This window comes from Natrix helvetica, assembly GCF_964273705.1.
Source record: "Natrix helvetica genome assembly, chromosome: Z".
NCBI classification, from domain to species: Eukaryota; Metazoa; Chordata; class Lepidosauria; order Squamata; family Natricidae; genus Natrix; species Natrix helvetica.
Genome location: NC_138554.1, coordinates 33,983,317 through 34,004,403, shown reverse-complemented (window position 1 = coordinate 34,004,403; position 21,087 = coordinate 33,983,317). Strand labels below are relative to the sequence as shown.

The following is a 21,087-nucleotide window of genomic DNA, read 5'->3' as shown; positions in this document are numbered from 1 at the left end:
ATTTTCTAGTTCATTTCTGTGATCTGAGTTTTCTCGATGTTGCCTCCTCTCCCCCCTCCAGCAGGGCTCCGGCACCTCCTGTGTCCTGTATGTCCCGTGTAGTGTCATCAGGTCTATCTAGGAGGACTTTGTTTTTTTTCCATGAAGGCCTCAGCCTCCATAGTTGTGTTGATTCTAACTCTCGTGTCCTCCCAGAATATTAGCATACCTTCTGGCATAAGCCATCTGAACCACCCACCTTTCTGGTATAATTTCTTCACTAGAAGTGAATAGTTTTTTCCTTTATCTCTAACTTTCTTTGGGATTTGTTTCAGAATGGCTATTTCTCTATCCTTGAATTTTAATGCTTGCCCCCTTTGTGCACTCAGAATCTCATCTCTTGTAGACTTTCTGAGAAATTTAATGTGGACCTCCTTTGGAACGTTATGTATTCTGGCATATGTTGAGTTTACTCTAGACCAGGTCAATGTCCCACCCCAACTGTTGTCTGTCTTTTTTAATATATTCAGCCAGTAAGTTTGTCATAATATCCTTCACGTCTTCATCATTAGCCTCAATTACATTTTGAAATCTAAGGAAAAAAGACATCCTTTCAAATTCCATTTTTATCTGATGGTTCTCAAGTTCTTGGTTTCCTCTCTGGACCCCCTTCACCTCCCCCCTCATCTCAGCTGTCCCCTCCTCCAAAAGTTCCAGTCTCTGTGAATTTTGAATCGTTCGGTTTTGGTTCTCTCTGAGCTGTTCGTTCATTTCTTTCAATTGGTTTTTCAAGTCCTCCTGCTCCTTTAAGAGTTGTTGAAACATCTGTTGAAAGTCCACCTCCGTGGGCTTAGGCTGGAATAGAGATGTTAATGTCTGTTGTCCACTGGGGCTGGACATTGAAAATGCTGGGGCAGAGCCAGCAAAACCCGGTTTCCCAGGTGGTGGTCTTTTGGGTGGCATTGTAGTAAGAAAAGCTCAGGAGTGACTGTATCAATACAGAGAAAAAACAGTTGTAAAGGTGGATAGCCAAGAGAGATCACGAGGCAGGGAGTCCAGACAAATAGAGACCTTTTCTCAATTCTAAGTCCAGGCAATAAAATCCATTGTTCCAAGTCCAGGATTAAATATAACAAGAGATATCTCTGAGTGTCACGGAGCAGGCAGCAATGAGGCTCAGGTCATAGAAATGAATCAAAAGTACATTGCAATTGTTAATACAATGAAATGGTTAGAAGTGATGTAAAGTAAATGATTGAAGATGTTAAAGAATTTGAGGTAAATCTAAACTGCTAATATGTATGTAATAATGATATTTTGATATGTATAAAATAAGAGAGAGATGTAAGATCCCGGGGAAGCACCACCTTCCGTATGATGTAGCTGTCAAAATTTTTCTCCATACTTATGTACCCTTTTCCCCAAAATATTTGTAAAAACCAATAAAAACTTTTTTTTATAAAAAAGAAGAAGAAAAGCACACAGATGTTCCTTTGAAGTATATTTTTAACCAGAGAATGGAGAAAATGAAATGTTATTGTTAATCTATGCTTAATCTTGTTAAAACCTTCTAAGCTAGAGCTGCAGTGTTTGTTAGCTGGAGATAATGGCACAATTTAAACAGCAGAAAGAAGTTTTAAGTCTGCAAAAGATATTCTTAGAAATACAGAAATTATCAAATACACGTGAGAGGATAGAGAAGAAGTTGAAAGACTTACTACATCTAACAGCAAAATATGATGAAGAAGTTGAAGATGTTCATCAAATGGAAAAGGTGGCAGTTAAAATACTGAAAATCAAAGAGGAAAATGAATATAAAGAAATTAAAATGGCTGATATTTATGATGATTGGTTTGTTTCTGAAAATGGAAAGAGTGGAATACTGAAAGAGGAATTAAATGGAGAGGAAATCTACCCCAGATGGCAAGATACAGAAGAAGAAAAAACAAAAGAATTTATGGATTTAAAGAGAGAAATCTTATTAGCAATAGCATTGATAACACTACCAACAATCAAAGATAAGCTGATTAAGGAAACAGAAGAGCATCAAAATTACATGAGAGATTTTATAAGCAAAAGTTGCTAAGAGGAGTCCATACAAAATTGATTAAGGAGATGATTAGAGGACTAACACCACAAATGGCAGAAGATATGAGACTGTTTCGCTACTAGTAAGATACAGGTTGATAGATGGAAGAGTATAATTTAAAACTAATTAAACTTAGTGAAATTTAGTGACAATAGATATAGTTAAATAAATAAGTGATAATGATAATAATGTATGCAATATGTAGTGTTATGATAAGCAATAATGGGATATGAATATTGAATGGTACCCATGAAAGAAAGATTAGAAATTCTTTTGGATTATATATAAAGGTTAATAAAAAAATAACTAAGTTAGATACAGTTAAGTCTTGAATATTAGGGGGGAAATGTTATGATACAGAATATAGTTAAATAAAGGAGGGATAATGATAACAATGTATATATAGGTATGAGTACAACATAAGGAAATTGGATGTAAATTGTAAACAGTGATTTGGAAAGAAGGATTAGAAAACTTTGTTTTTAAATATTATGGATGTTTAGCTAGAATAGGACATAAGGATTCAGTATTATTGGAGGATTTTAGAAATAATAAATGAAATGCCAGTATGTGCTTATGTATTAAATCTTGGTATATTTTATGATGAAGGACGTTTAAACAATTATAGTCAAATGAAAATGGAGGTATGATGATGGTAACATGTATAAATATCTGAGTTAAAATACTTGAGTTAATATGAATTATGTTTGTTGACTGTGGAAGAAATGCATGTAAGCCTTTTGTAACCAACTGATACACTTTCTACAGTATGTAAAGAAGGATGTGTTGTTTTTGTTTTGAAAATTAAAAAAAGAACTTTTATTAAAAATGTATATTATGTATTTGACCTTATTTGGGGGGGGGGGTGCTTTTTTTTATTCAGACATTTTCTTGTGAACATTCAACACTGTATTTATATTTTTTTCCCACTGATTAGCTAATAATTCTCTCTACAGTCTTCTTTGAGAATTAGTCTCTTGTGATGCCAATTATTTTTACTGAAGTCAAATGCTTCCCAAAGGGAGAGTTTTATTTGGTATGGTATAAGAGATAAACAAAAGAATGAGGAATTTATTTATTTATTTCCTGGATTATAGGTAATTTCAGTGAATAGGTTTACTATGATACATACTGTATATGTACCACATTGTGTTGCTCCTACTCCTTGCAAAAATTGTTTTTATTATTCGCTATAAATCACCTATTGTTTTAAAATACTTTACCAAGAATGTTTAATTATTGAAAAGTACCTTAAATCTTTCATGTAAGTATGATTTAAAGTGGTTATGCTCAGATGAAGTAAATATAAATCTTGTAAAATGATTAAATACTAAAAATAGATATTAAAAGCTAACATTGATAGTAATACCAGGCAAGATAGATAAATTTATTTGCCAGGATGAAATAAAGATTGTGGAGACAAAGGAGAACAGGCAACATTGGGTCATTCTGTGAACACCCTATGCCAAAACAAAGGGTGTTTCATTTAATTAGTCTACTAATTGAACTTTTTTTTTTGGGGGGGGGAAGCTATTCAATGTGAAAACCAGAATCTTTTTTGTTGTTTGTATCCTACATCCTGAAATTTATTTATTTATTTTATTTAATATATTCCTACTAATTCGTATGAAACTTATTTATATATTTGTTTGAAATAATTTCAAAGTTGCATAAGAAATTGCATTCATCTTTGAAATCATTTAAAATACATTTTAATTTCTAACCAAATTCCTTTACTGTGAAATAGATTTCTGCTTAATGATAGCATACTGTTTACATATTGTTTCCCAAACTTTATTTCTCATGTGTTATGAGGCAATCAGTAGGAAATTGTCAGTCAAATGTATCCTGTGCCATTCTGAAAGGAAAGTTTCAATTAAATTTTATAGATCAATTTCTTTTTAAAAATTTGAACATATCTTTGACAGATACTTCTAGAAATATAAATATTACTTAGGAATCTCATTATTCAACTACTTCAGGAACCAACATTAGCTTATAAGGAACATGATGTGGAGAAATCAGACTGAAATCACAGAATTTATTCTTCTTGGATTTGGAGAACTTTATCATCTGCAGATCTTCCTGTTTCTAATTTTTCTGGTAATATATATTATGACCATGACTGCCAATATTATTGTTATTCTTCTTATTGTGAATGATAAACGTCTACATACCCCAATGTATTTCTTTTTGGGAAATTTGTCCTGCTTGGAAACTTTCTACAGCTCAACCATCCTGCCCAGAATTCTAGCTAGTCTTCTGACAGGAGACAAGAAAATATCTGTTTCAGGTTGTATTACTCAGCTATATTTCTTTGCATTCCTGATTAGTACAGAATGCTACCTGCTTTCTGTGATGTCATTTGACAGATATTTAGCTGTCTGTAAGCCTCTCCAATATGCAACAATTATGAATATGAGACTTTGTATTCAATTAGTTCTTACCTCTTGGTTGAATAGCATGGTATTTACCTCTATATTTTTAGGCATTATCTTAAAAATACAATTCTGTGGTCCACATGAAATTGATCACTTCTATTGTGATTCTCTACCACTTGTAAAACTTGCTTGCAATCACATCAACCTTGTGAAAAATGTCACAATGATAGTGTCATTCATTTTTACTTTTCCTCCTTTTCTTTTGACACTGACATCTTATGCATATATTATTATTACTATCCAGAAAATTTCAACCTCTACTGGAAGACAAAGGACTTTTGCTACCTGTTCTTCTCATCTGATTGTTGTCTCTATTTTCTATGGAGCATTAATAATTGTATATCTAATACCCAAAACTGAAACCATAAATCTCAATAAACTAGCTTCTGTCCTTTATACAGTTCTTCCACCCATAGCTAACCCCCTCATATATAGCCTGAGAAACAAAGATGTCAAAGAAGCCATGAAAAAGGTGGTGACAAATATTTTGAAAATCCATTTGTAAATTGGAGACTAAAGTCTAAATAGATTCTTTCCTTTTATGGATAAATGAACAGAAAATAAATAAATGATTTTATGTATTTACTGTTAGGATTTGCTATTTTTTTCTATTATTATATGAATAATAATAAAAATGCGACTGCACAAAATACTTTCCCTCTCAAAATTGTCTTGGTGGGAAGCATTGTACAACCTTTCTCAGCTTAGAGCTGTATGTGGGCTTTGAATGACATGCTATATTGCAAAAATAAGAAGACGATGTTAAAACAGGGAAGGACTATGGAAAAGGTGGTTTTAGTAAATTTGGTTTTAGTAAATATATTTATTAGTTAATTTAAATTATATTAATTTTTCAAAGTAAATTAAACACGCTAATTATTCCCTGAATATTTAATTGTACTTTAATTCTATTTTATTAAATATTATGTTTCAGTGAAGTATAAGTAAAGTTCATATTAATTTTTCAACAGTGTGAAATTCTCAAGTCTATTCTCTCCCACTTGTAACTATTCCTTTTATGATTGGCTTTGATTATTTTATAGCTAGGGTGATAGTATTGATAATTTATATGGTCCTTTACATATCTTTTACTACAAAAGCTTCTATCAATGTTTTTGACAAAATATGTAGAAATGCATATGGAATTTAAAAATTGTAGTAAAGCTTCTATCAATGTTTTTGACAAAATATGTAGAAATGCATATGGAATTTAAAAATTGTAGTAAAGCTGTAATTGAAACATTTTTGAATAAACTTTACTGAAATGCATAAAATTTCAAGAAAAATGTATATGGACATTTCTAAAACAAATTACAAGTTACAATTTTAATTGAAAATTGATGTAAATAAATGTAACAAATGTAAAAAAATATATTTCTGCTGCAATTTATGCAAAATTCATTAGTTTGAACAATTATGTCTAAGTAGCTCTCTTCCTATCCAAGTTGCATTGGTTACCAGTAGACTTCCAAATGCCATTGAAGTTGCATAGGGCCTAGTTATATAAGGAACTATTTGTCTTTCAATGGCTTTTGTCCATTTGCTATATAATTATTTTGGAATGTTTAGGCTTCCATTGATTGAACTGTGTCTTCAAGCATGACTCAGGAATTATCCTTTTTCTGCCACAGCACTTGACTCTGGAACAAAGATTCAAACTATCCAGGGCTTATTTAATTTAATATTTCAAAGGAAATATTGTACAGCACGGGTGTAAAACTTGCCACATCATATTATCATGAATGATGTTTCATGATATTTTTCCCCTTTGTGGGCTGGGGTGGGTATTGCTGTGCATGATGCATCTGGCCCATGGGCCACCAGTTTGACCTCCCTGAAGATACTGATTCCCTTATCCCCTAAATTGTGAGATTCTAGGAGTTACATTTGGCACATACTGTACAATTCTAGGTTCCCAGTGGCCTTCAAAGGCAGTCCCATAGAAAATTTCAAGGAAAATATATAAAGCATATTGGAATAGCCTATATGGGTGTTAATAAGGTGATGAATTACTATTGCACAGAATTTACATTCTAAGTAGGACTACAACTAGCACACCAGCTGAAGCTGAGCCTCATGGGTATGGCCTCCACCTTTGTATCTAGCAATATCCATTAATTAAATACTATGCAAAAAACACAGATTTGTTCTCTTAGGAAGTTTTCCATAAAAACTACTTAATGATAGTCATAGGGTACAAATAAGCAATCAGGAAAGAATCAATATCGATATAAATTATAAGGATACAAGCAACAAAGTTACAGTCCTGCAATCATAAGTGGGAGAAGATGGTGATAGGAATGATAAGAAGACTAATAGTAATAGTAATGTAGCATTAGTGAATGGTTTGACAGTGGTGAGGGAATTATTTGTTTAGCAGAGTCATGGTGTTCTGGAAAAAAAATGTTCCTGTGTCTAGTTGTCTTGGTGTGCAGTACTCTATAGCATCATTTCGAGGATAGGAGTTGAAACAATTTATGTCCAGTGTTAGATCGGGTAATGAAAGGCAGAAAAGGCTAGCAATAACAGCTCTTTATTCGAGTACGTGCAGACATCCACTGAGGAGATGGTCGGACAGCTCCCCTTTTAAATGGGAGCTGTCCGGTCTTTTAGCCAATCAGGTTCCCCTCTGTTCCCACTGGCAACAGACGACCTGAGTGGAGACTTCCATTGTCTAGCAGCACTAGAGGGGGAAGTATCTAACACCCCTCCCCTCTAAGATGGATCATTCTAACTGGTGACGTAGTCACATAAGTAGGTGGGCCTTTGTGTTGCTCTGCTGGACCTGCGCAGTTCAGTCTGCTGGTTGCCCTCATGCAGCTCAGACGGGCCTGTTGCTTCTTCGGACCCACCCGGTGGAACCTCCTCGAACTTTTCACAGGCCCTGGCTGGAACTTCTGGTGGTGGATTTCCCTGGTGCCCATGGAAGTCAGATAAGTCACCTGATGTTTCTGGGACTATCTGGGGGTGGTGATGTTTGGGTCGCGGAGGAGTTATGGGTGGTTGTCTGAGTGGGAAGTTAGTCAACCGACTGCAGAGTTGGTCGATGTGCCTTCTCCAATGTCGTCCATCCTCGAGTCTTATGGTGTAGAATCCCAGGCTGGTAATGCCAATTACAGTCGCGGGTATCTACAGGGCTCCCCCCTTTGTAATTGTGCACATATACCAGATCGCCTATGTTGAATGATCTGACCTTGCTCGTGGAATCAGGGGGTGTTTCTGTTGAATAATTGGGGTGTAGCCGGTCCAGGTGGGACCTGAGATGGTGCCCCATGAGGAGTTCAGCTGGGCTTCTTCCAGTGGTGGCACTGGGTGAGATGTGTTGTATTATTAGGTAGTGGTCTATTTGTGTGCCAGTCGCCCGGGCCCATCTTGTTGAGGGCTTCCTTAGTGGATCTTACAATACATTCCGCCTGGCCATTGGAAGCCAGATGGAACGGCGTGACTAGGGCGTGTCTGATTCCCTGTGCCGCTAAGAACTCCTCAAATGATCTGGCCATGAACTGTGGGCCATTGTCTGACACTAGTACATCAGGAAAACTGTGAATTGTGAACAGCTTCCGTAGTCCCTTGATGACCAAGTCCATGGTGGTGGATGTCATCAGGACTACCTCTAGCCACTTTGAGAATGCGTCCACGATTATAAAGAAGGTTTGGCCATGGACTGGCCCGGCAAAATCTATATGTATTGTGGACCACAATTCTTGGGCCGCTCTCATTCCTTTGTGGGAGTCTCTGGAGGAGCAAGCCTGGATTCCTGGCAGGGTGTACATGTGGCTACCCACTCCTGTATGTCTTTGTCCATGTTGGGCCACCACACATAACTCCTTGCCAGTGCTTTCATCTTTACTATCCCCGGGTGACCCATGTAAAGTGCCTCTAAGACGGCTATTTGTAGTTGTTTTGGGATGACTACCCGGTCACCCCACAACAGGCAATCCTTGATTGCCAACAGTTCATCCCACTTAGAAAAATACAGTTTAAATTCACACCAAACTGGCCCCTTGGGCCACCCCCCCCCACACCCAGTTCAAAATTTGTTTGATTATGGGGTCCTTTGTAGAGTGACGTGTGACATCACTGGAAGAGATGGGTCCTGAGTCCAGGCAGTCAAGCAGGAGAATCATGGCCTCGGAGGTGGGGTCAGCAAGCAGTTCCGGTAGGGGGCAGCAGCTCAATGCATCGGCGTGCTCTAGAGTGGTGACTGGGCGGTGGATGAGCCGATAGGAATAGGCAGCCAGGAAGACAGTCCATCGGGTCATTTGGGGGGAGAGTGACACTGGGGTGGGGCAGTCCCCAGCCAATAGTCCCAGCAGCGGCTTGTAATCTGTACTCAGTTCAAAGTCTCTGCCATATAGGTATTCGTGGAAACACTTGACTTCTGCCACTGCAGCCAGGGCCTCGCGGTCCAGCTGGCTGTAGTTCCCTTCTGCAGCAAACAATGTCCTCAAGTAGAATGCGATGGGGGCTTCCATACCATTCAGCATCCGATGGCTCAGGACGGCACCAACGCCAAAGGGGGAGGCATCGCAGGTCAGCACCAAGGGCAGGGTCTGACTGTATTGTACTAGGAAAGAGTCCGCAGATAACAGTCTTTTCATAGCGGTGAATGCTTTGACCTCGGCTTTGCCACATGCCCACTCCGCATTCTTTGCCAGCAGTCAGTGTATTGGTTCAGCAACTGTCGCTTTCTGCTTGAGAAATAAGCTATAGAAGTTAAGGAGCCTGAGGAACGCCTGTAGTTCGGTCTGATTCCTCAGTGTGGGGGCTTCCTTAATAGCTTTTATTTTTTGGTTAGTTGGATGAATCCCAGAACCATCGATCATGTACCCCAGGAACTCCACTTTTGGTATGTTTATTTTACATTTTTTTTCTTTTTTGAGACGGAGGCCCTTGTCTCTGATTTTGCTTAGAATGGCACATATTCGCTTTAAAAGTTGCACTTCATTTGCGGACGATACCAGTATGTCATCGAAATAGGGGACGACTCCTGGTATCCCCTGCAAAAGTTGTTCCATAACACTTTGGAATAGTCCAGGGGCGATACTAACACCGAATTTTAGGCGGTTACATTTGAACGCCCCCCCCCCCCGTGTGTCATGATAGTTTGGGCCTCTGCAGTAGTGCCATCTAATGGCAGCTGCTAGTATGCCTGCACCAAATCTAATTTTGCAAAAATCTTCCCTGGGCCGAGGGAATGTAACAAATGCTGTACTACCAGTATTGGGTACACGCTTTGTTGCAACCCCTTGTTAATTGTGCATTTATAGTCCACACATAATCTGATAGAGCCATCGGACTTTATGGGAGTCATGCTCGGCTTCTCCCAGCGGGCATGATTGACTGGTTCGAGGAATCCCTGGCTTACCAGTTTGTCGATTTCTTTGTCAATTTTTGGCTGGAGAGCGAAAGGTACTCTCCTGGGCTTTAGCCGAATTGGGGCTATGTTTGGGACTAAGCTAAAGGAAATTGGGTCCCCCTTCTACTCAGCCAGGACGGAGGCGAAGACGTCCTCGAACTCCTTAAATATGGTTTTGGCGGCGCTCCCGGTGGCAGTGGCAGCTGTCCCTTCTCCTGTCTGCTTCCTGTCCAAGGTGTTGATTTCGGTCACGACCATCCCCAAAGCCTGGAACCAGTCCAGTGCAAATAGGCTTTGTGGGTCGTCCCTGACCACGATCACGTGTAATTTCTTACTGATCTTCTTGTAGCACACCCTGAATGTGCCTTGGCCCACAAGGGGAACCACATTGCCCTGATAGTCGCGAAGGCGGACGTCTGGGCTTTGGAGGTCCTTATTTTGTATTGCCAGGATCGTCTGTTTCAGTACCGCCTATGAGATTATTGTTAAAGACGACCTGGTGTCAATCTCCATTTCACAAGAGGCGTCCTCAATGAAAATGGTGACCTTTAGCTTTTTGGGTCAATTGGTGCGGATGTGCCTCACTAGAATGATGATGTTTGGCTTTTTGGTGCAACCCAGGTGGCCTCGGAAAGTCGACATGAGATTGGAGATCCTGTCATCAGCCTCCGCCCTCCTGGGGTATCTCTGGTTGGGTTGTTGCTTCCGGCCTGGTCCTTTTTCTTTTTTCTTTTTAAACAAAGTTTTATTGGTTTTTTTAGGGAATAAAAAAGGAAAAGGGTAATGGAAAGGTTACAAATTTTGGCAGTTGCAGTGTGCGACAGGTGTCCCCTCCCTCCATACTCATAGTATACATTTACACAAAGTTCAATACTAAATAGCAATATATAGTCAGCATGTAAATTCAGTTAATGATTTCAATCAATTTATATCAAGCAGATTTTCTAACTCATTTTTGTGATCTGAGTTTTCTCGGTATTGCCCCTTCTTCCCCCGCCAGCAGAGCTCCGGCCCCTCCCGTGTCCTGTGTGTCTGTTGTGAGATCATCTGGTTTATCTAGGAGTGCTTTATTTTTTTCCATAAAGGCCTGTGCCTCTATGGTTGTATTAATTCTAACTCTTGTGTCCTCCCAGAATATTAACATACCTTCAGGCATCAGCCATCTGAACCACACCCCCTTCTGGTAAAGTTTCTTCGCTAATTGCAAATAGTTTTTCCTTTTCTCCCTCACTTTCTTGGGGATCTGTTTCAGAATGGTTATTTCCCTATCTTGGTATTTCAAAACTTGCCCCCTTTGTGCACTCAGAATTTCATCTCTTGTGGTTTTTCTGAGAAATTTAATGTGTACCTCCCTGGGTACATTGTGTATTCTAGCATATGCTGAGTTCACTCTATAAACCAGATCTAGTTCCCACCCCATCTGTTGCTTCTCTTTCTGAATGTATTCAGCCAAAATGCTTGTCATAGTGTCCCTTATATCTTCATTATCTGTCTCTACCACATTTGGAAATCTAAGATAAAAGGACATTCTCTCAAATTCTATTTTCATCAAGTTCTTTGTTCCCCTTCTGCACCCCTTCCATCTCCCCCCTCATCTCAGCTGTCCCCCCCTCCAAAAGATCCAGTCTCTGTGAGTTTTTACTGATCTGGTCCTGGTTCTCTTTAATTTCTTCTTTCATCTCTTTTAATTGTCTTTTTATCTCCTCTTGTCCCTGTAAGATTTACTGGAACATTTGTTGGAATTCAGTCTCAGTAGTTTTAGGCTGCATCAGAGATGTTATCATTGATTGTGTACTGGGACTGGATGTTGTAGATGTCGGGGCAGAGGCAGCAAAGCCAGGATTCCCAGGAGCCGGTTTTTTACGTGACATTATATATGCAATAAAGAGTCAATGCAGAGAGTGATCAGTCAGAGAGGTAGAACAGCCAAGAGAGTTCAGGAGACAAAAGGTCCAGGCAGAAGGAGGTTTTTCTAGTCACACTGGCAGTAGAGTAAAATTTTTCACTCCAGGGAGTCCAAAAAGTCACAATCAACAAGAGATTTATCTGAGTAGCACGGAGACAAAGACCGGAAGCCTGACGCTTTATAAGTGGAGTCAATTTTCACTGTTTATAAAGACAACGGAAGTATGCCATCTTGCCCTGCCAGCTTCGGATTTAACAAAAGTTTCAAAGTTTCCAGATCATCATTCCATTGTAAGGTTAAATCCGAAATTCGCCTTTGCTATGAGCGTGGCATCATTAGTTGGCTCTCTCCCTGCCTCCTCCCCTAGGGCTGAGAGCGAAAATAGTTTACAGCCACCTGTCCGAGGGGGGGGGGAAATCCCCCTCCCTCCAGCCGCGCTTCTCAAGACCAAGTCGAAGGAAAGTTTTAAATAGCTGGCAATTTCTTTCAAACAAGCAAAGGGAATGGAGAGAAGTTTCCACCTCACCACACCGCAGCCGCGTCCTTCTGATCACTCATTCTTCCAGCTGCCTCGCTGCGAAGACACCGGAGCGCCTCCCCATCATGCTTCCCGATGCCTAGGGCGATGCGCCCCCCGGCCGCCACCGACTCAGGGGATCCCCGCGGTGCCGCCCCTTCGGCAGGAGCCTCTACAGGGCATCCTGTGCCCTCCCAAGGAGTGAGGGACCCACCGGGAAGTCGCAGGGCAAGCAGAGCCTGCCCGTCGCGGTCAGCAGCTGGAACTGGAAGTCCCCGGCCTGGTCCTTTTTCTGTCCTATCGGGTTGACTGGTGGCTGCGGGGAACTCACTGCGGCACACCTTGGCGATATGCCCCTTCCCTCGTACCGCTGGCATGTCACATCTCGGAACCGGCAAGATGACCTGATGTGATCTCCTCCGCAGCTAGCACATGGCAGACTTTGAGGCCTGAATTTTCGTGCCGGCATTGTTCGGCTACTGAGCATGTGGTGGCTGTCTTCCTCCTCGCTTTCGGAGCTCTCGGGTTCCGTGATTTCGTGGTGGATGTGGACATCTTTGATGCCTCTATCGGTGCGTTGTGTCACTGGAGGGTCTCTACAGACTTGTTTGCCGACTCCGCCGCCCTAGCCTCGTCAAGTGTGATTTGTAGGGAGAAGTTGGATCTGGCCAGGGGCCTCGTCCCCGATCTCGGACTCCCAATATTATCCGATCTAGGATGAGATCGTCCAACTTGCAGAACTCACAATGGGCTGCGGCTTTCCAGAGTGCTGCCACGTACTCATTTATCGATTCACCCTCCCTCTGGTTTTGTATATTGAATTGGTATCAGCGAACGTACTTCAAAGTCTTTGGCGCGTAGTGGGTCCTCAGCGTTTGTTGAAGTACAGACCAGGAGATGGCATACAGAGGCATCGGCTCTGAAAGGTTCTTTGCTGTGTCCAAGACTTCAGGCCCGCAGTACCCTAGGAATAAATTTTTCTTCCAAATTTCCAGAATGCCCCCGAGATTGTTTGTCTCCAGGACGACTTCAAATTGCAATAAGTACGTGTTCCAGTCATCTGCGGCTGGGTTGAACGGAGGCAGTTGGACATAGGTGGCCATCCCAATCTCTCTGGGTTAATCGATTCTCACTGGGAATTTGCGATGGCCCCACTGTTGCCTCTCCTGCGCTCCAGGCGGAATGCTGCCACACAATTAAGCTCCTTTTGTCCGTAACGCTTTGCTCTCTTGTTCGCCTAATTGCCTTCCAATCCCACCTTCATTGCCAGTGTTAGATCGGGTAATGAAAGGCACAAAAGGCTAGCGATAACAGCTCTTTATTCGAGTACGTGCAGACATCCACTGAGGAAATGGTCGGACAGCTCCCCTTTTAAATGGGAGCTGTCCGGCTTTTCAGTCAATCAGGTTCCCCTCTGTTCCCACCGGCAACAGAGGACCTGAGTGGAGACTTCCATTGTCTAGCAGCACTAGAGGGGGAAGTATCTAACATCCAGGATGTGAGGGGTCTGCAAATATTTTCATGGCCTTCTTTTGGACTAGCGCAATGTACAGGTCATCAATGGAAGATAGGTTGGCAATAATTGTTTTTTTCTGCAGTTCTGGAAAGTCTATAAACAGGTAACTAGAAAGTCTTCTAGTTACATGTTTCCCTCTCCATTCAGTACCACCCCTTGAAAATTATCAAAATTGACTTTATGCAGGGAGAGTCTTGTAAACACAGGGCAAATACCAACTTCCTGCTCTCAGAAGATTCTCTTCTGCAATGAGTTATTGCCCAGTTTCAAGTGACATATACTAGAGAGTATTTCCTTTATCTTATCAGAGTCCACAGGTCTGGATTCTCACGTTAAAATGTAAGCAATTGCTTTAGTCACCAAATTTGAAGTTTTCCATGAAGAGTTAAGAATCAATTTCTGTAGTACATTAATTATACAACACAAGAAAAGATTAGTAAAGGACTGCAGCCTCCTCATAAGAAAGCCTCCTCAGGAGAGCAGGATCATTTGCAACATGTGAAAATAAATATACTCTAACAAAAGTAAGAGGATGAGGATGTAGTGTAAGAGAAAATTAAAGACTAATAAGCTATTAAACTATTGCTATCAAACCTATGCATATCAACTGTGCCATTCTTCTGAGTTGCCTGGAATTAAAAACATTGCACTGCCCAGACAAAGGCACTACTTAAGTACCTCAATTTTCACAAATAAGATATTACCATAATTTTTGGAATATAAGACACATTTTCCCCCCTAAAAGAGGCTGAAAATTTGGGTGTGTTTTATACTCTGAATGTAACTTTGTGGAAACTTTTTTTCAGCCCTAATGAGGTTCTAATGAGTGAAGCGATCTTCTGTGCTTTGCCTGCGGAAGATGAGAAGATCACTTCACTCATTAGCACCTCATTAGGGCAGAAAAAAAGCTTCGAATATTTTTATTGCAGCATATTGTTGGAAAAAATTTCCTGGTTCATTCCAGCTGGGAGAAGCCGTTGACAAAAGATTTGAAGACTGCCTTAAGAGGTATATCTTTTGTCCAGTTTCTATTTTTGGGAGATAATCCTCTCAAGGGCAAAGCAGAGAGTTCCTGAGACTATGATTTCTATTCTTTGGGGGATTTTTTTTTCCTATCGGCTATCTGTGTTTTTTCAATGGTTTTCTTCAGGCAACTGCTTGGCTGGTTTGTTGATTCAGCTTTATTACATTTTTATGAAGTGTGAAGTGCTTTTAGCTGGATGCCCAGACATCTAGTTAAGCTTATTAAGAACTTCCCCAGCTGCCTGGGGAAGGAAAATATGACAAAAAGTGTAATTTTATTATATTATTGTGTTTGTTTGCTTTTCTGATGTAATGGGAATAAAAATGAATACCCAGTAGGCAGAATTTTTTTCCCCTCTTTTCCTCCCCCAAAACTAAGGTGTATCTTAAACTCTGCTTTGTCTTATAGTCTGAAAAATATGGTACTTAAATATCCACAGCTAGAAAAATTAGTAAGAATAATCTGTCAGAATGGTTTACTTCCTTGGCTAGATATTTTATTTTACTTTTATTATTTTCAAACTCTGCCCTTCAGAGATTGAAGGGATTGAAGACAATAACCTTCAGCAGAACTTTGGAGCGTTTCCTTTCTATTACTTGCTAGTCTGTCCCCAGTACTCTGTCTTGCAGGAAGCTGTGCTATAAAAGTAGATATTGCAAGATTCCTGAACTGCAATTTCATTTGGGCGAGGAAATCATGACAAATATTTCATTCAACAATAGCTTTGAGGCAACCATGAACTCCATTTATATTTTTGCCTTCTGAACAATGGTATTAGATCTTAGTAACATAAAATTAGAAACACTAAGTAATTCAGAGTAGTAATACATCTACTCTGGCATCCTATTTTGTACCAAGAACTCTATAGAAATCTTGTATGTAGAATAGTAAATCTCTATTATTGTTTCCAATCAATAATCTAAAAACAGAATAGGTTAATAACAAAATGACATATTGAGTGAGGATTTTGGCAATTACCACAACCTATCATGTCACTTGAAATGTAATTTGAATGTCAACAGAGTTGAGCATTCCCACTTCAGTCATTATTCAAAATCTCCTGAGACTTTTTTTTACTAATGCCCAAGGGGATATTAAAAAAAAAAACCCTCTAATATAAGCTAGGAAGAACAGAACAGAAGATCAATTATTGTTGGATGAATAAGATGTAGTAAGTCATTGTATCCTAATATGTATATCTGTATATTTGTATCACATAATATTTTTAATTAAGCTTTCTGAATTATGATTTTTATTTAGCTGGGAAACCTATGGTCTATGTTATAATGTTGATTCCGACTTGATTCACATACCTAAGTAAATTAGTGAGATTTATTATTTATTTGTTTAGTTGTCCTTAGATTTCTTTCTTATGGAGGAGTGGATTGTAGTCAGTGATACAAGGATCTTGAAGTTAATTCTGCTTACTTTATCTCTAACTTAATCAAATAATACTTAGAATTGTAAAAAGAGAAAGAATACTCAGTATTGTAAAAAGAGAAATGCATCGTTTATGTTGTTTAAGGTATTTATTGACATATGTCAATAAATCTACTTTACTTTTACTTTATAAATGTAAATTTACTTACATTTACTTCACCACCAAACATAATCCACAATCATCCATTTTTGAATTTGGGAATCTTGTCATTTTTTTGTTGAACATTTGCTGTTTTGTATGTAGATATTTTATACTCGTTATATCTTGCCCATTAATATAATATAATTACAGCTATTTTTATAGCATTTTTCTAGATATTGGTATGGTTGGAGTATTTTTTTCATTGCTTACATTTGCACAAAATGTATTTGGCACAAAATGTATGTAAATACATCTCTTTTCCTACTATCTCTATCTCTTTCATATCCATTATAATTTTTCAATACAGTAAAAAAGTATTCAAAAAACTAAAAAGATAAAAAGAAAGTACCTTTTTAAAAAGAACATAAATTTAAACTGAAATTATCATCTTAATTTTTTGCACATAATTTACATTTTCAGTATAAGCAATAACTACTCTTTCTATCCTCTTAGGGGGTCAACTACACATGCACACACACACAAAAGCAGGATGAAAGAGCTAAATGATTAATGTATGTGTATGTGCATTCATGTCTGCCTTTAAAAGGATAAATCTATTCTGAATGTATTATTTTTTAGAATACGTAAATGAAATAAATATGCAGGCCTAATGTTCAGTAAGTCTATATAATAACTTCACTATTGCATTCTTAAACAAAATATTAGCTGTGAAAGGAGCTGATTATTAGCAGAGCTGAAACTGGAAAATAAATTTTAATGTGTATATTATATTATATTATATTATATTATATTATATTATATTATATTATATTATATTATATTATATTATATTATATTATATTATATTATATTAATTATATTATAACAATTTCACTGTTCCTATATAATGAAGAAATGAATTTTTTTAAAAAAAAGTTAAAAGGAAACATAGAACAAAAACTAAAAGTCTAATAACTGAAGAGGAAGTTCTGCATACAATAAAAAAAATAGATTTTTGCACAACATAGGGGACAGGGAAAGATAGGAGCTGAAAGAGAGAGTGGAAAAATCTACGTCTATGAATTCAGTTCTAATATCTAGATTAACAGATTTGGAAAGACAACTGGATTCAATTCATAATGTGAAAGAATTTAAGCTATATACTTAAATTGCTCATTCTTTGTAGTGCACAACTCGATCAATACCCTGCTGTTTTTATATGCATATTTTATTCAGATATTTTTCAATAAGTTAACTGTGAGCATATGTGTAAGTGAAAACCTATGTTTTTTTAAACAGTGAATTCTTTTTCAGTGTCTTCAAAATATTAATATATATATATATTTAGTTAAATCAGGTTTTCAAGAGACTTGAATACAGATGCCTATCAAGCTGTTCCACATGCCATTTGAGGATTATAGAACTTGCTAAGGAGCTCATGTGTGCACTTCCAGTTTTGAGAAAATAACACACACAAAAAGTCATGTAATCTAAAACAAGAGATTCTATATGAAATTGTATATGCCTGCCAGAATTTATATATTTCATGTTCAAATTGTTTAAATCATAACCTCAGATATTTATTATGAGAAACATACTACACAAGACACAAATTATAACTATAGAAATTTTCAGCTTGAGATTTTGGAAGCTTCATCTTTTGCATACATTTTTATTCCAAATATTTTTAGAGATTGACACTATCATTCTAAATTCCAGCTACTCTGTCTCTTTTATGATAGCAACTGATCAGCACTCATATATAATATTATTGTATTTTCTGAGTAATGTGTACAATTTTATACCAGTTATTTCAAATATTCTCCTTGTACTATTTACATTATAAATGTTATTATGAATGCACTGCAGAGGAACCAAACTGAAATTACTGAATTTATACTTTTGGGATTTGGGGAGCTCCATCATCTGCAGATCTTCCTGTTCATTGTATTTTTAGTGATCTTCATTTCAACTATGGTGGCCAATTTCCTTACTGTTATTGTAATTGTGCTTGATCAATCCCTGCACACCCCAATGTACTTCTTTTTAGGAAATCTAGCCTGCCTGGAGATGATATATAGTTCAGCCATTCTTCCCAGGATGATAACTGCTCTCATGACTGGAGACAACACCATCTCTGTAAAAGGATGCATGACACAGTTTTATTTTGGTTCATTCCTGGTTTGTACGGAATGTTATCTCCTCTCTGTGATGTCTTATGATCGTTTCTTAGCTGTTTGCAAGCCGTTACATTATGCAACTCTTATGAATAGCAAAGTCTGCATACAGCTAGCAGCAGGCTCATGGCTCAATAGTATTTTAGCCATCACCCTGTATTTGGGCTTGTTTTTACAACTGCAGTTCTGTGGACAAAATGAAATTGACCATTTCTTTTGTGAGGCTCTCCCACTGCTGAAACTCTCCTGCAGTGACACATTTCTGGTAAAGCTTGTTACTTTCACTGTGGTTTTTATCATCACTTTCCCTCCTTTTGTTTCAACTTTGATCTCCTATACCTATATTATTGTTGCCATTCTGAAAATCCCGTCTACCACAGGCAGACAAAAAGCTTTTTCTACTTGCTCCTCTCACTTGATTGTTGTCTCTATTTTCTATGGAGCCATTGTGATTGTGTACCTCATACCAAAAACAGAGGAAGTGAGAGATTTCAATAAGATATTTTCTCTCTTGTATACAGTCCTGCCCCCTTTACTCAATCCTCTCATATACAGCCTGAGAAATAAGGATGTCAAAGATGCTCTGAGAAAAGTTTCAAAAAAGTTATTGGATGGACAATGTGTAAATTAATGACCCACAACCTGATAGACTCTTAAAGCTTCCAAATTAACATGAACATTGGTTTGCATTGTTGATTTTGCTTAAATGGTCCATGATTGTCTATGGAGTGTATTTATTGAATTAATTTTGCTTGTTTGTTTGTTTGTTTATGCATTTATGAAATTTATTTGCCACTCATCTTGTATCCAACAACTCTGGGCAGCTTACAACTTTTAAATTATTTTAAATTCATTTCCCACCTTCTCGTTTGTAGAATATATTAAATGATATGTCACCCAAATCCAAATGTATCTGGTCTGAAAATGGCTGCAGAACTTTGATATAGATTGGTAAATTATAGAGTTCAAATGTTGATTAATCCAAATGATTTGTAACTAGGATGTCACATCAAAGATCTTGAATGGCTCTTGATTTTTGGGTGGGTGGGTGGGGGTGGGCCATATGCCAACTCTGTAAAGAAAATGTAGAGAATGCTATAAGAAAATGTAGAGAATGCTGTGTAAAGAAAATGTAAAGAATGCTGTAAGAAAATGTAGAGAATGCAATGTAAAGTAAATGTAGAGAATGCTGTAAATCTAAGTGCTATTGCTATTGAAGATCTGAGCATAAAAAAATATGCAACTTGCCTATGCAATTTGATTGTATTTATTTTCTTTATCTTGCCATTCATCTTATACAATATAACTCTGAATAGGGGTGTCTTACAAACAGTAAAAAACTATTTAAAAATAGTAAAAAATAAAATAAAAACCAATACAGTTAACTCTATCACTCCAAACCACAGTGCATCTTCAAACATCCATAAAGAACATTTCTGGCCTTACACAGCCTCCAATGCTTATGGGAAAAGACACTTTTTCAAAACTTTTTAAAAGGCTAAGATGGTAGGGGTCTTCTGAATGTCAGGGAAATGGCATTCTAAAGGGCAGAGACATAGTCAAAGAGGCATGCTACCCATTAGATGGCAACATTGAAGGAAGATCCTGGAATACGCCACTCTGGAGGACCTAGTGGGATAGTGAGAGAGGCCATCCTGCATATAATCTGACCCCATTGGCATTCTGGATTTTAAACATAATCATGAGTCATGTTTAACCAGCATCATGGATCACAACCGGAAAGAAACTGGAAGCAGAATTGTCCACACAACAGTAGAATATAAATGTATAAAATCTGAGGCATTCAGAACTGTGTGTTCCAGCAATCCCTCTAGGAAATGATCTTGAGTGATTAAGCAAGATTCTTGTGTACAAGATGAATCTGTGCAAAGATCCCATCCTTCACAACTTTTCCTTGCAGAAGGAACAGAAGAGCAGAAGACATGAGTCTAGGAGGATGCACACAAGTTTTTTCAGAGGAATGCAACCCCACCAGAAGTCAAATATCTAGAACCATAACCATCAAACCTAGTAACAAATGCTTATCCGAAAGATTAAGCCATAAATGTTTTAAGTAACATGAAAACATAAAAACGAATGTTTAATGAATGTCTCATTAAACACTTATGGTTTGGTTTTGAGAGGTACTCAGAGTTGCTGTAAGATTTGTGCTTATATAAATGTTTTAAATATTAATGTTTCAGATGATATGCAAACAGACAGGAGAGAGAGAGAGAGGGAGAGAGAAGGCAGGGAGAGAAGAGGGGAGAGAGGGGGAGAGATGCTCAGAGGCTTCTGTCTTGCTAGGGTTGAATTGAAACTGATTCCACACATTCAAATATTTAAAAAGTCAATTTATTGGGCCAGCAAATAAACAACATTGTTTAGTCAACCAGGGTTGAGATGTATAACTGTGAATCATAAACATACTGATACACCATGCATTCTCCCAGAGGTTTCATGTAAATGCTTCCTTCCACAGATGAGCTTTATGGGGATGCTGACTTCATTTTCCAGCAGGACATGGTACCTGTCCATACTGCCAAAAGCACCAAAA

At 38.2% G+C, this 21,087-nt stretch overlaps 1 protein-coding gene across 1 annotated transcript; it reads left to right on the top strand.

The window, feature by feature from the left end:
* Positions 1 to 4,189: 4,189 nt before the first annotated feature.
* Positions 4,190 to 19,161, top strand: LOC309401516 (olfactory receptor 2AP1-like; the record flags this gene model as incomplete). The annotated part of the gene is made up of 2 exons (XM_081970577.1): positions 4,190 to 4,361; positions 18,500 to 19,161. The coding sequence occupies 2 exons, from the start codon at positions 4,190 to 4,192 to the stop codon at positions 19,159 to 19,161; spliced, it is 834 nt and encodes a 277-aa protein (XP_081826703.1).
* Between the last annotated feature and the right edge of the window lie 1,926 nt (positions 19,162 to 21,087).